The 16,977-nt window shown below is 32.5% G+C and overlaps 1 protein-coding gene across 1 annotated transcript in view; it reads right to left on the reverse strand.

The window, feature by feature from the left end:
* Window positions 1-1,649: 1,649 nt before the first annotated feature.
* Window positions 1,650-16,977, reverse strand: part of RTKN2 (rhotekin 2) — a 78,348-nt gene continuing 63,020 nt past the window's right edge. The window contains exons 10-12 of the mRNA XM_059899913.1: window positions 7,701-7,866; window positions 3,478-3,585; window positions 1,650-2,250 (exon numbers count right to left, since the gene is read on the reverse strand). Of these exons, the coding sequence (XP_059755896.1) occupies window positions 1,715-2,250; window positions 3,478-3,585; window positions 7,701-7,866 (810 nt within the window). The 3' untranslated portion in view covers window positions 1,650-1,714. The remainder of the gene's footprint in view (window positions 2,251-3,477; window positions 3,586-7,700; window positions 7,867-16,977) is intronic.

Below are 16,977 nucleotides of genomic sequence, written 5' to 3' on the forward strand. Positions count from 1 at the left end.
AAACAAAAATAATATCCATTAGATTTTTAATGTCATTTACTGAATTGGCAATCACAACTGAGATTTACGAGAGCCTTCTAGTTAGAAAAAACAAATTAATCCTACCTTTTTAGGTTTTCATACACTTGATTGTCTCTAAATTCTATCAGGCAAGCATATAGGATTTCCTTCTCATCAAATGCTATGTCTATCCTGGTGTCGCCAGCCACAAGAGACCTTTTGTATCATTACTCCCTTGAGTCCCAATTCTTACTAGGAGTCCTGGGTAAACACAAAAGTAACCTGGCAGTTACATCATTCTACATAAATGAAAAAAGACTCTGCTATCTAAAAATAATGAAAGGCTCCATTTAAATTAATGTTATTTTTTGTCAAGTGTTCATTTTACTTTGAAATAATGTAGTTCTGACCCAAATAGAGTTCTTACAAGCTTTAAAAAGATCTCTAGAGATTATACACAGGGCAGTAATTTAATTCTTATATTTTCATTTGTTGCAATGACATTTAGGGTTCAGTGTGATTTGAGATTTTTAGTGCTGTTGCTGACACCTTATGGAAACTGCTTTATTTTACTTGGAAATTCTGATTAGATTTTTTAAATTGTCTAGCTGTTGTTTATAAGAAGCATAATTATTAAGAAAATGGATTTTTTTGTTCCTTTGAGGTATTCATTCTGTTGCTATTTATTCATCACTTGATTTCATAATCTTGTTTGTGTCACTATGATTAGTTGCTATGGAAATTACCTCCTATGGAAATGATTCCAATGTCATTATTGTAAGAGTATGACTTTTAATGACAAATATCAGTAGCAGACATGAACCCTTACAAGAAAAAGGAAATCTAATTAAAATCTTTTAGATGGATTAATTCTGAAAATTATTATCATGGCCAACTTTTCTGATATTTTGAATCAGCCATCTGCTTTTTATATAAGTACTGAATGAATCTTAAGGTGTTAATCAGCTACTCACTTCCCCAAATGCCAATGTCACAATAGAAATTAGTACCATGCATAGAAAAGCGGAAGTAAAGTACATTTCATCTACCTGTTCCTTAAACTAAAAAATGTTTTGCTTTACTTATGAGAGTTAATGTCAATAGGATTTCAGGGCTCATCAAGGAAACAACTTTGAACAGCACATTACATATTCCCTTTAAAAATGAAGAATTTAATATTCCAAAATTTATCTCAGGAATCTGAAAGGTCACTGAGTTAACTAGTGAGTTAAACAATAGATGAGAGCCAGTGGACCATTAGATGAGAATTCCAGAATGCTAAGAAGAAATTTTCTTGGGTGGATTCTATAATTTGTGGTTTGAATAAAACTTTTGAAACATTCCATTAGTATTAAAATCCTCACAATGAGAATATGGCTCTTATTTAACACATTTTAAATTACTAGACAATCCCTCCCCAAAGAAATTTTAATGCTTTCTTCTGCCTAGTGCTTGTTCACTGCCTGGTACTAACTTAGGAATAAATTAACCCTTCCAACAATTGGGATATTGTCTAGAAACTGCCTCCTGCACTCTGCTAGAGAAATCCATTTCTTCATTATAAAACATTTTTTACACCTAATAGCTTATTAATTATTGATGTAAATCACTGTCATATTTACCTACATAATTACATATTACTACATCTATAGTGCTTCTGAATTAAGCCTCACAGTTACAGATTTTGTTAAATGTCTTAGACATTAAGGGTTTTCTACACGTGTGCCTGCAACCATGATCTAGGGTCCAAAATGTCTTTGATAGATTTCTGCCGTGGAGCTGGCACTGGCTTGGCTTCAAAATTGGTTTTAGTGTCTGTGTGCTCACCATCAGTTAAACTACTTTTCCTGGCAGGAAGAAGTTTTCGAGGAGCAGCCATTGGTTTCTGTAAGTGATGCATTAGGGTTGATAATTTGGTATCCAAAGGCGAGGTCTGAGATACACTTGTTTTTTCCCAGTTGTCCTTAACCAATTGATCCGTGTTGCTCTGTGTTTTTAAGCTGAATGCAGCTTTACCAGAAGGAGGAAGGGGAGCTCGTCTCTTTTTCCCTTTCCCATCATGTAACTGCTTGCTTGCAGGAGATAATACCTTTTTCTTGATGACAACTTGGTGATTACCATCAAAGAGTGTGGCCCAAGGAGGTGGTGAGGATTCTTCATGCTGACCAATAAGGAACTCTCCATTTGTCTGTTCAATTTTTTTTTGTATTATATCAGTTAAACTTTCAAGTTTTATAGGTGAATCAATGCCTGTAATAATTTTAAGAAAAAAATACATGGAAAAAAATTCAAAAGCAGTATATGCTTTGCCCAAGAAAGTTATTACAATATGTTATCTAAAATAGTTATCAAAAACAGACTAGGATAAGCAAGTGTTTTTTTTTTTTAATGTGTTTACTTGTAAAACTAACCAAACTAATGGAACCAAAAAATAAGGAGATCATGTACTGTGCACTGCACACGCACACACACACTTAAAGATATTCCTAAACAAATGTGTAAAATCCAGCTTTCAAAGGAGTGGAGCTACATCAGAATTTTTTTGAATTCTACAGGTTAAGTATTTCTAAAATATCTTTTGTTGGATTTAAAATCTATTCTGACTTCTAGGTAAGAGTGGATTCCCTTTTATAAAACCCTGATATGTAAACTGGGAAAATGTAACTGGATTAGTATTCTTTCAAGTAGACCAGCAGTCTCTGTAATAGGGGAAAAATCCAAAACAAAAAACCCATGGAAACAGAGTGAAGCCCTAATACCACTTTGGTTATCATCCTTGGGAAAAACAGAACACAGATAAACATCTATTACATGATATATTCAAATGTGTAAACTCAAATGTTTCATTTTAAATCCAACATTTTAAGGTATATGTAAGTGCAGGGACACTGGTGGAAAAATACACTAGAATTTAGCTCTGACTTGTGCTTGTTCACAACACTATTCACTGAGGCAGTCCCACAAAGACAAATACCCTTCAAAGTGTGGGAAAATGGAATATTAATGAGTCTAGAAATTTTAAATTTTCCAAAGTATTAAACTTAATCAATTTTTTGGCCTGAGATGAAAGGGTCCATTTATTAATATTCATTTATCAATGCTACTTTAAAACAAATTTAATAAAATACGGAAAAAATTACTGAACATAATTATATTTTAGAATCTCAAGTTTACATTTCAGAATTTTCATCAGCTACTCAGCTAATATTTATTTTCAGTGCACCCTTATTCATTTTGAAGGCTTAACATTTTTGTTTGACCTTAAGCATTCAAACTATGAAAAATGTGTATTCATTAATTTTGTATTAATTCATCTATTAAACATGAGTTCCTTAGACTATAATCATAGTCTTTTTTCATTCATTTTGACTGTGCCCTGAAAATTTTAGCATTTTAATGTCAACAGAATAAGCTGCTTGAGTAAGGACAATGTTGTTTTTGTTACCCTGCAGCTTAGAAAAGACAAACCCCACTTACTCATATCATGGTAGACTGAGGTTGCCTCTTTTGTCAAGAACAAAGGTGGTTTCCGTGGTGACATACTCTCAATTTTCATAAGTTCTTCACAACAATGCTTCCATTGGCCTAAGAAAGACAGAAAAAGGCAGGCTAGTTTAAAACATAAATGTGAAGATGTATATTTAATTTTCAACAGATATTAACACATTTTTTGCTTTGAAAAGTAAGTGAATTTATAAAGCATTATCTTAAAGAAGCTATAAAATCCTAGTACTTCCCATAATTTCAAAGTCTAAGTCTAGGCATAAAAGTACTCTATTTTAAATATAAATCTCTATGAACAGATATTAAGCTAAGATCTGTAGGCTATTAAATACTACACTACTTCACTAGATGGTCAATAACTAAAATCTCTGTTTACCGCAAGGTTTGTATAAATTCTCCCATTTTAAACATTAAATAAAAACATCCAGTATTTAAGACAGTTGAAAGGTAAAAATTAACTGAAATATAGTTACCTAGAAGGAAGTAGAAAAAAACGTAAGGAGTAGTGGTTCTCAAAAATGATTTTAACTTTGAAAATTTTAATTAAGAAATAAGAATTGCTTATATAAAAATGATCTCTTAAGATGATTATCATGCCCTTTCAAAAATCAGGAAACTAGAAAAATGCTGTATTTTCATTTTAGTTAGGGTATATAAAAACCTGTTACTATAAAGACAGATCACTCAAAATTCTAACTGGATCTAATCTGTTTTAGGAAGGACACTTTAAATAAAGCCATTAGGCATTCAGAATAATAAAAATACTCTTGAATAAGTTGTTTCAGTTATTAAGTTAAAATTTAAAAGTGTGGACAACATTAATTTTTCTTGTAATTATGTTTTACTATGTTCATCTCAAAATAAAATTCTCAGATTTATTTCTCCTGAGTGGGTGTAAAAAAAATTTAACCTTTCTGTCTTTATTGTGGACCTGCATGCTGGGTAACAGCTGTGCTATAAACTATGTGTCTATATATTCATTATAAAAGTAAGTTATGGAGGTTTACCATTCTTATATTCTATCTTACATTAGCAGAAAAGTAAATGTAATATACACGTGCCTTTTAATACTGATTTATGATCTATATTTCTCTCTTATTAATTCTCAACCTCCATATTCAATATCCAACTTATTTTCCATGGCTTAAAAATTAAAGACACTTCATGTTTAGTCAAATTATCTATTTTTGTTGTTTTAAGTCTAATTTACTGTCATGTTAATAAGGTAATACATGCATAAATTTAAAATCCACCACCTAACAGTTAAGAAACATAAAAAAAACCTTTCACTATGCTTAGAAACATAAAAAATAGTTAAGAAACATGAAAAAAAACTTTCAGTATGTTTTATTACAATGCTAAGTATAGAATATGGTGAAAATTTCAAAATAACTCACACAGCAATTTATAAAGGGAATAAAATCTTGAGTTTGAGGCTTCAAAGGTTGTTCTGTAGAATTTAAATCTAGTAGGATCTGAGATCTGATAACTTATTCCTCCTTTCTACTTTTTTAGATGAATATGTAAAAGCCAGCCTTTCCTTCTTGGGGGCAGGAAAAAAAGGCCTTATCTACTGGGAAAGTAATGAAACACTAAACCAGCAAACAATTCTCTGTCAAACCTTAGACAAGTTATATAGTGCAGTATTTTTTTCTATATTGATAGATGAAAGCTTTTCATTGTTAAACTGATAGCAGAATACTAATCATGTTGAAAACTGGAATATAAAGCCACATTATCCCATGTATTACAGAGTCATAGGTATAAATGTGGTATGTTCACTGGTCAAGATGTTACAATTAAGCATTTATTTTACCAGTAAATAAATTTTACCATGCACAGGTAAATGTAATACTAATATGCTAACATAAAAATAAAGGCCCAATATGAAATATTAAATGGATACATTTTGTTCACATAAAATCTGTATATTGAAGATGTTTCCCACCATATTTATTGTTACAATGTTCCCAGTCATGTTAAGCTGCTTATTTAACTCAGTATTTATATTATTAAATAATTGAAAAAAATTTATCTTTGACTCACCATTCCTAGCTCTACCCTATTTGATCGTCCAAAGCAAGTGTCATTCCTCTTTTACATGTTTGTTAGCTCTCAAATATTAAAAATTAGCTATTCCCTCCCCCTTGCCTCCCAACCCTCACTCCTTAGGCTGTTCTTCCACAGGCTAAACACACCGAGTTCCATTAGTGTTTTCTCATGATTTCCAATTATCTCACCCTCATGGTTTTATACTCTTAAGCTAAGTCAAGTAATTGAAATTTGTTCTAAGTATTAAATTACTGTTACTTTATTCTGCCCTGGATATCTATCCTCTTTGTTCTACAGATCATATTTCACCTCAGATCACAAGAGGCTACACTTATCACTAGGAGGGTAAAAATTTTAAAGTACAAGTCAATCTTCAGGATAGTATAAACCCTTCCATCTTTGCTTCATACCTTCATATCTTACACAATGAATTCTAAACAGCAAATGTAATAGAACGTATACTTTAAAAATTAGATAGATTGGCAGATTTTATCCCCAAAGCATTAAATACTAAAAAAGTAGCCAGACCTGAGAAACTAGTCGTCATCACTTTCTTATTACTTTGACAGTATAAAAATGTCATGAGCTTCTTATCCCTCTAAGTCCCTCTTTTAGCATGATAATTTTACATAATTTGGGGAATGAAAACATGAGATCATCTAATAGTAGTTGATATCCAGACTATAATATTCTGGCATTTTTACCTTCCTTTACTCCTCCTTCCTGTTTTTATCTACATAAAAATTATAAAATGCCAGAATCATTTCTAAAAGTAACACAGTCTTTTATAAGACAGACTCTCTAAATCAGAGCATTTAGGAAAGCAGTTAAAATTTTAGCTGTGATCAGCAAATGAAAGGAAGTTGTTGTCTTTTAAGTTACACACCTAAGATCAGCTGAAATTTTAAAATAAAGAAATGTAGCTCATGCTAATAAGCCTGGAACAAATATTTAAATATCTACTGAGTGCCAAAGGATAGTACTTAAGTAAAACAAGTTCTAAAGAATCCAAGAAAGCCATGGAGGGAGTCCTCTGGTTCCCTGCAATAAACCTGTAACCTTTTCAGGCCTCAATTTTCTCATCTTTAGAGCAGTGGGAAAAAACTTCTACCTCACTGGGTTGTTATGAAAAATAAATGAAGCCATATGGTATGTGGAAGGTAATCAATAAATTTAGATCCCTTTTCTTCCCCCTCCTCAACCATCAGTGTAATAACTGACCAGGCCATTGATCAGAGAAGACTTATAAAAATTAATCTGAGGACTGCAGATATTAACTGTTTTTAGAGTTCTCGGTAACAGCTCCTAAGATGTCCTAAAATATCTCCAGGATTATTTCTAGGAGTTGCAGAAATAACTTTCTATTGTTTGGAAATGGCTCTACTTTTCAGTTCTGTAGAAAAGTATTCTAAAGACATAAAATTCTGATTGAATCTACAGTAGGCTTAGTTTGCTTAGAAACAGCCATTATCAATAGTCTACATCTTCAATATACAATTTCAATATTTTCCTGTTGATAAAATTCCTCCTTAAATTGAGAATATTAGAACTTCACATATTTTACATACTAGGACTCTATTACGTTACTATCACATTGTTTTTATAATCCATGCCATTGAACTGTATTATTGAAACTGAAAAACCATATGTGCAGTTAAAAAAAAAATCTCTTTGGATAATGTCCAAAATGATATAATAATGAATTGAGAGTTAACAGAAGCCTACATAAAAATGAATCTCCTTTTGAACATTTCAATATTTTATGATCATCACTACTCTAGAGAAGTCTTTTACTCCTCATGTAGCTTACTATCCATTTGATCAAACACACTGCCTTAAGTAGTTTGACCGAATATTTTGAAAAAATGTGGTCTAGTTGTTTTAGGGACCAGAAGAACTTAAAAGTAACAGGTAAGTATACTAGGAATTCAAAGGTATACTATACTATAATCAGTCATGCACTGGGGAAAGATGGAGAGAAAAAAGCATCAAGGCGTTGATGATATACCACCATTTTATTCAAGAGCATAACAAATTCTTGATACAAACTATACAATTATAATATAATCTTAATATTTGGATTGCTATGTACGTCCTTTCATGCTACATGAATATACTACTAGAAAATCCAAACGTCAACTTACTAAGATCAAAGAGATGCTGCCAGAAGGCTTCCATCCACTTCTGAAGATCTTCTCTGTTGTCAGCCGCAAAAATATGAGTTGTAGCTTGTCCAGCAACAGGGTTGATGACAGAGAAATTATGGATTCTTTTCTTTTTATCCTTATCCATTGCCCGAATTCTGGTTTCCTAAATATTAAGACAAAACTGTTGTTTTACAAGAGACTATTTCTGTAATGATCGAATAAATGTTTTATTGCTTAGCTACCATATTTATACCAGATGCAATTACCATCTTATTGCTGATCGTCTGAAATTTAAAATATGTAATTTTGAGAATTTTCAATATTCAAGCTCATATCTAGAAGGTTATTTTAAAAATGCTTGATATTAAAAATACTGAGTAATATTTCAAAGTATACGACATATAGCACTTATGTTAAATTACATGAGATTAAAACATAATCTCTGTGTTGATCTCTTAGTTTAAGTAGGAGTTTGCTGTCTTTTATATACGTCTTAAAATTTGCAATAAAACAAGTACAGCATGTTATAACTCTTGAGTTATGTTAACTATTTCAACAGTAATAAAATAGAAGAATCAGTAAAGTATGTTTCTTATTCTAATACTCATGCATAGTATACAGTGTTATCAGTTAAAGCAGTAAAACCATAACTTAATGTTTACTACAGCAAACAGTTAGGCTTTCATCATTAACACTTATTTCATATGTAACATTCATTTACAAAGCTCATAGGTAAAGATCCACAAAGTAATATAACCTTTATAATGGTAAAAATTATTTTTTAAAATGATGAATGCAACATTTTACAACAAAGGCAATGGTTTCATACACGTTGATAGTCTAAACCTTTTTTCTGAGTGGCACTCGTTATGACATTGTGTGATCCTTCTTGTGTCTATGTGCAAAAGAGACTATTCCCAAGTCACACACAGGCACTTGCTAAGTCACATGATAAGCGAGCAACTACATGTAGTTTCCAAGGAATCGTGGAAAAGAAAGTCTGGAATAGACCTATCTATTAAGCAAAGATAGTGATTTGGCTGCCTGGATAATGATTGACATGACATTTTCTACAGCAATGCTGTTCGTTAGAAATATAATGTGAGCCATGTAAGTAACTTAAGATTTTCTAGTAACCACACTAAAAAAGGTAAAATGAAACTGGTGAAAATAATTATGTAATAATTAATTAATATATTATTTTAAAATAATGTTTGTTTTTTTTTTTTAATTTATTTTTGGCTGTGTTGGGTCTTCGTTTCTGTGCGAGGGCTTTCTCTAGTTGCGGCAAGTGGGGGCCACTCTTCATTGCGGTGCGCGGGCCTCTCACTATCGCGGCCTCTCTTGTTGCGGAGCACAGGCTCCGGACATGCAGGCTCAGTAGTTGTGGCTCACGGGCCTAGTTGCTCCGCAGCATGTGGGATCTTCCCAGACCAGGGCTTGAACCCGTGTCCCCTGCATTGGCAGACAGATTCTCAACCACTGTGCCACCAGGAAGCCCAATAATGTATTTTTTGTAACCCATATATATTCAAAGTATTATTTTAACATGTAATTGATAAGAAAAATTTGAGATATTTTACATTCTTTTTTCACACTACGCCGCAAAAACCAGTCTGTATTTTATACTTACAACATATCTCAACTTGGTGCCAACTTACGCACATCCTAAGTGCCTAACAGCCACTGGTGGCTAGTGGCTACTGTATTGGGTAGAGCAGCTCTAGAGCAGTATGGTTAAGCTTACTGTAATGCGTGTAGAAGAATACTTGGCTAGCAGTTACAAAAGCTGATTCAGAGTGGGAAGAAATTCTTCACTTCATTGAGTCTAGCGTGAAGAAAGTCTGTGTGCAGATACACACACCAAAATACACATTTAATGATGTCTATGTGGACATTATAGAAGTAGGAAAGAGTTTGGAAGAAAAGCTGTTCATTCCCTGAAAACCAGGTAAATATGGGCAGGTGAACACCATACAGACATTACATAAGAAGTTCTTATCTGAAGGAAGTAACTCTTATTCAAAAATCACTTGAGAAAAAATGTATGCTATATAAAGTAGCAACATAACTTTGAAATTTTCAAGTATCCCAAAATATAAGGATTGATAACTTAGAGACAGTCTATCCTGTCATTTTTTAAAAAGCAGGAATGTGAGTGTCTTCAGAGGATTGTTAACACTTATGGCCAACGCTGTAATTTTATCATAATAGGGTCTTTTTATACTCCTTTATACTTTATACTCCTTGGTAATAAACTTTGTGAATTAACTTTTTAAAGTAATTACTTATACAGTATTTAAAAATGCTGCCTAAATGGCATCTTTGGAGCCTGATAACATGTAATCAACCTCTTTAAATATAAAGTTTATTATCACTAGCAGAGAATGACTTAAGCTCTCAGAAGCATCTTTGATATGCTTCTTTCAGACTAAATGAAAGCTGACTCAGAGATGGAGGGCTGGGGGGACAACCCTCTATTGCTGTTAGTATTAAAAAAAAAAAAACACCTAAATGATAAAATATGAAGTATTCTTGTTGCTGAAATTGTGATTCCCTCCACCCAAATCCATTTTAATACAAATTTCTGACTACCTTTTGTATATAGAATTAAAATGGATTCAACTTTTAAATAAGTTGAAATTTTTACAGATGAATAGGTACAATTATTAATAATACCAGGATACCATTTCAAACAAAAATAGCTATGTAGAAAATCTGACAAACTGGGTCATTTATATCCTTCTAATAGAAAATAATACAATAGTATATAAATACTGTACACTCCGTTAACTCTGGTAACCATAAATACCGCTAAATTTTTACAACACGAGAGGTTTTTAAAAGGTGCAAATGAAACACAGATCATCTGAATTAACTTCTATATTTTATCATCCAAAATAATTTAACTAATGGGAAATTTTTTCAACCAAAAAAACTGCATGTCAAAGAAAAAGTGAGTAAACAAAATTTCTGATAATGTCAGAAAGTTCGTGCAATTTTTTTTTCACTGTGGGCAAAGTATCAATAATAGTGCTCAGGACTTCACTTCCCAAACAAGGAATGGATTAGAAAACACAAGATGAATTTTAGGACTGTTATCATTATGGGCTCACACAATGTATAGATGAGATAAGTATCTCCTCTCAGCAGGGTATGAAAGCAAGCAACTTGGTATTCTTGCCCCCATTATTTACACCAACTAAAATACTGCCTGGTACCCACTAAGTGACTGCAAAATATTTGATGAATAAATGAATAACAAAAGAATAACTCAGATAATGATAAAAAGTTTTACACTGATAGACTCAGATCCTAGAGATAATCCACAGTCCACTCTTTAAATTATAGATGAGGAAACGTGTTCTGAGATAAGCGTTCTCTCCAAGGTCAGCTTCTTGTTTTGCTTTTGTTAATTCCAAACCTTTTTAGTTGATTTGGGAGGCTTTAAAATCAACTCCTATTGATATGTAGATAGATTTGAGATTATTCACTATGAAATTTTCATCCTTGGCTGGCTCTACTTTTGTCAATCGGCACATATTGAACTACAACTTTCCACTGCATGAGACGATGGTTACCCCGAGAAGGCCAAGTGAAGTCAAGAAAAATACAATCTGAGAAGTCAATTTTGTAACAAAATATAATTAACTCTGAAGTCAAAGGAAAGTTTCTTCTAGGTTTTTCATTATTTTTGAATTAAAACTGTACTTCAACCTCTCCATTTCTGTGGTAATGGAAAATTACCAGATCAGAACTAGATTTATAAATTGTTTCCTACTTTACTTTTGACTCTATGACTTTAAAAATGTCTACTACATACCCAGATTATAGTTTCTAAATACTCTTTCCTACTAAAAGGAATCAGAGCTCTTTAGAGAAATGGCTTATCCCCAGCCTGGGCCAGGAAATATATAGGATGAGCCTGGAACATCTTGTCCTACCAGAAATCAAAGATTACTAGGGTTGTACCAAAAGGACTCAAAAGTAAACTTGAAGAGGCTTCCAGTAGCCAAGGATGGGACAATCTGAACATCAATAAGAATTACAATGGTAATGGACTGATGCATGAAAAGTCTTTAAATCCACAAATTCATAATGATATTTAAAAATTAACTAATTGGTCACCTCTGAAGGATGCTAGGGAACCACCTCATAGTTTTGGTAACTAGAATATAAATGCAAAAAATCAAGCCTTTATCCTGGCTTTCTTGTAAAAACTGTCCTTCAACCTAATAGCTGATGAAGTAGAGGTGTCCCAGCTAATAAATGAAGAAAGAATGTTAAAATAGCACCAGTTTGCAGTCCCTAATGAAATAAAGAATCTAAGCAATGTTCATCAGTGGATGTTAACATGAGTGGAAGACCCAGACGTTATTATACGCCTCCTGATAAAAGTACAAAGACATATTCTTACTAACCAACCAACAAACAAACTTAAATCTGATTCAAAAATAGAAGAAAAAAGATAACTTGAAGATGCAATCAGCAAATTCTAGACTGAAAAACTCTGTAGGATAAATGACCAAATTCCTTCAACAAACAAATTGTGTGTAATTGTGTGTGTGTATGTGTAGGGGAGAGAGAGAGCGAGAGAAAGAGGCGGGTAGAATAAAAGCCAACAGATTAAGAGATTTAAGAGAACTAATCAATCAACTGCAATGTATGGTCCTTATTTGGATCCTGATTCAAAAAGTTGTTTAAAAAATTACAAGACTGAGACATTTGAACACTGTCTGGATTTTTGATGATATATTGACTTTATGTACGGCTATAAATTTTCTTAAGTATGGCAGTTGTAATATTTACAAGTAAAATGATATGATTGCTAGGATCTGCTTCAAAATAATCCGACGGTGGAGGAAATGTGTGATGGTACAGATGGGTTCATTTATACTATTCTTTCTACAGATTATCTTGAAATTTTTCAAAAAAACAATTAAAATATAAAATACAAGTACAAAAAACTAAGAGCCTGCTTTCTTATCTATAATGCAGGGATAATATTTCACTCACACCTTCCTCACAAACATGTTGTAAAGATAAATGAGTTCTTTGAAAGGTGTCTGGTCTAAAGTCTTGTTAATCAGGGATGAAGACAAAATTATTGATGGCTAAAAACAAGCTTTAGACCTTATATGTATTCTAATGACAAAGAAAGCATACCTTCTACAATATATATCAAGGAATGTTTGAAATATATAAAGCATAACCATAAATTAAACCAAGCATTAGGTCTGATTAGTATTAGCGATATAATTATTTTCAATTTATGTCAATGAAATCAGATGTAAACTCTTAAAGGAAAAGACTGCTTAAAATATTCTTTTTGCTGTATTTAATAAGGGACAACCTGAATAGGTGATACATGCATTAAGAGGACTAACATAATATGAAGAAAATCTCATGTGCTTCATGGTAATTTTACTTGCTAGGGTCCATGATAAATGTAATGGTTAAAAACAATTTCAAGACAATTTAACAAAGGACTGACTATCACACCAACTAGTGTTATTGACTTGTTTGGTACAGATTTTATTATTCATTAAAATGAAGTGATGCATATTATTTAGATCAAGAAAAGACTATTGATCTCAAAGACCCACATTTCTTTTCCATTCCACTCCCCACCCCACTGACAATGGATAAAACTTTGGCTAATAAAATGCTTTCTACAATGTATAGGAGATTCAGTGGCTCCAGTTAAGTACCCCTTATTGAGAATGTCTAGCTCAACAACATTCATAGGGAAGTTTTTTGAAGTTGAAGCAATCACTTTGAAGTAAATCATCCTTTCAAATTTGGATTGAAAAGAGGAGGGGGATAGCTTTTAGGCTTTTCTTTCCTTAATGTGACTATTTCCACAGATGGCTCCCTCTGAAAATTAATGAACTGACTTAGCCTTACAGGAAATGCCATTTAGAAGGACAAGAATTATAGTCAGAGAACAGATCCTGTGATCAAAATAGCAGAACTACTATTTATATACCTTAGCAACTGTAAAATTCATGTTTTCACATAATTTTTAAAGCAGCATTAAGCAAAATTATTATTTTCTAAATCATGAGAGGAGAAAGACAACCAAAAGAAAGAAACTTTGTATCTAATATTTAACATTATTAAGCATAAAAAGATCTTAGAGACCCAGCACTGGAAATACACTAAAAACGGAAACAAAAACACTATCCAACCAAGTTGGCATTTATCAATGATCCCCTTTATTTAAGAATACTCTAATAGTACATGTCCCTTAGAAATTTACAAAGTAAGCAAAATAATTAAAACATCTACCTTATATTTAAAAACCAAGTAATTTAAAACACTGAATAGACTGAATAGATTAAAATCTATGAGTTTATCATAATATTGGAGGTGGTGTGGGACAAGAGAAACGACACTCATGTGCTACTTCTGCAGGGGGTAACTCCACTCCAATACATATTGCCAATAACAATACAATGTCAACATGTAATAACACAACTCCTTACTCTGAAATTTGGTCATTAACATTAAACATTTACCCAGCCTTTTCAGGAAAGACTGTAATTCATTCCTAGTTGATAAGAAAAAGTCCTTTACAAAAGAATGCCGGCTAACACATACAGAAGGAAGGACAGTAGTAGAAAAACATGTGCAATCTCCAATGTAATGACCGATTCAGGTAAGGGCAATCAGTTCACTAAAACCATTATGTGAAAGATTGTTGGACAATAAAGATAGTCACACTGTGTCTAAGCATCATCTCATTGACTACTTGCTAATTGTAAAGACAAAAATTTACCTTTATAGTGGAGAGAGCTAGTGGTAACCACGTTAACCAAGTCATTAAACCTGGCATTGCCAATAGTAAGACACTTGACATCATATGCCTCTGAACAGAATTCTTCATAAAGTATTTGTTATTATCCATGAAATATTCTCATAATAATGTTTAAAATTAATTTAATCAAGCCCCTAGACCTAACTTACATGTTTAGAAGAAGTACAAAGGATGCACAAGCTTTGAATAGTCCTAGATTGAAAACAAGAGCTAAAAGGACATTTTGGAGACAATGGGGAAACTTGACTATGGACTGGATATTAGATGATATAAGAGAATTACTGTTAATTTGCTTAGCTGTGATAATGGTATTGTAATTATATATATATAGACACACATATACATAATTTTATATACACATATAAATTTATATAATCTGAGAGGCTCCTATTTTTAAAAGGTAGATGTTGAAGTATTCAGGGATGAATTATCAATGTTGGAGACTTACGTTCAAATGGCTCAGCAAAAAATATAGATAAGAGACTTTATAAACTTTCAGCTAAACAAAACAAAACTTTCAGCTATAAGATAAATAAGGTCCAAAGATCTAACATAAAACATGGTGACTACAGTTGATAACACTATTGAATAAGTGACATTTGCTAAGAGAGTAGACTTAATGTTCTCATAAAAAAGATTAAAAAAACTATAATCCAATAATGATTATAGTAATGATTACACAACTGTATATTATTTGTCAAAGTTATCAAACTGTACCCTTAAAACTGGTGAATTTTATTTTATGTAAACCATACCACCGTAACAGCTGATTAAAAAATTAAATAAAATATAAAGTGCTTAAACCCCTCCCAAAAAAGAAAAATAGATAAAGCAAATATGACAAAATGTTAACAGTTGAATCTGGGTGGTATACAAGTGTTCACTGTAGTATTTTTTTCAACTTTTCTATAAATTTGAATAATCTTATAAGCTGAGAAAAATAAGTAAAAATTACTTTAATAGAAGATATAATTAGATAACAGTCATGTTTTTAGAAGTAACAAATAGATTTCTTGACTGAGATGGTGTTTGACATAGTTAAATAACGAGACCAGTGGCATTTACTATTAAGAGTGAAGTTTTCAGGTGAATGGAAGGGCTCAAAGGAAACCTGAGATAAAAGTAGGAAATGCTCCAACAACACATTAAAAGGATCATACACTATGATCAAGTGGGATTTATCTGAGGGATGCAAGGATTCTTCAATATACACAAATCAATCAATGTGATACACCACATTAACAAATTGAAGAATACCATATGATCATCTCAATAGATGTGGAAAAAGCTTTTGACAAAATTCAACACCCATTTATGATTAAAAAAAACTCTCCAGAAAGTGGGCATAGAGGGAACCTACCTCAGCATAATGAGGGCCATATACGACAAACCCACAGCAAACATCACCCTCAACAGTGAAAAACTGAAAGCATTTCCTCTAAGATCACAAACAAGATAAGGATGTCCACACTCGCCACTTTTATCCAACACAGTTTTGGAAGTTCTAGCCACGGCAATAAGAGAAGAAAAAGAAATAGAAGGAATCCAAATTGGAAAAGAAGAGTTAAAACTGTCACAGTTTGCAGATGACATGATACTCTACATAGAAAATCCTAAAGATGCTACCAGAAAACTACCAGAGTTCATCAATGAATGTGGTAAAGTTGCAGGATATAAAATTAATACACAGAAATCTCTTGCATTCTTATACACTAACAACGAAAGATCAGAAAGAGAAATAAGGAAACAATCCCAATGACCATTGCATCAAAAAGAATAAAATACCTAGGAATAAACCTACCTAAGGAGGCAAAAGACCTGTACTCAGAAAACTATAAGATACTGATGAAAGAAATCAAAGATGACACAAACAGATGGACGATATACCATGTTCTTGGATTGGAAGAATCAACATTATCAAAATGACTATACTACCCAAAGCAATCTACAGATTCAGTGTAATCCCTATCAAATTACCAATGGCATTTTTCACAGAATTAGAACAAAAAAATTGTACAATTTGTATGGAAACACAAAAGGCCCTGACTAGCCAAAGAAATCTTGAGAAATAAAAATGGAGCTGGAGGAATCAGGTTCCCTGACTTCAGACTATACTACAAAGCTACAGTCATCAAAACAGCACGGTACTGCCCCCCAAACCAGAAATATACAGCAATGGAACAGGATAGAAAGTCCAGAGATAAACCCACACACTTATGGTCAACTAATCTATGACAAAGCAGGCAAGGATATACAATGGTGAAAGGACAGTCCCTTCAATAAGTGGTGCTGGGAAAACTGGACAGCTACATGTAAAAGAATAAAATTAGAACACTCCCTAAACCATATACAAAAATAAACTCAAAACGGATTAAAGACCTAAATGTAAGGCTAGATACTATAAAACTCTTAGAGGAAAACATAGACAGAACACTCTCTGACATAAATCAAAGC

This window comes from Balaenoptera ricei, chromosome 16 (genome assembly GCF_028023285.1).
Source record: "Balaenoptera ricei isolate mBalRic1 chromosome 16, mBalRic1.hap2, whole genome shotgun sequence".
In the NCBI taxonomy this organism is placed as follows: Eukaryota; Metazoa; Chordata; class Mammalia; order Artiodactyla; family Balaenopteridae; genus Balaenoptera; species Balaenoptera ricei.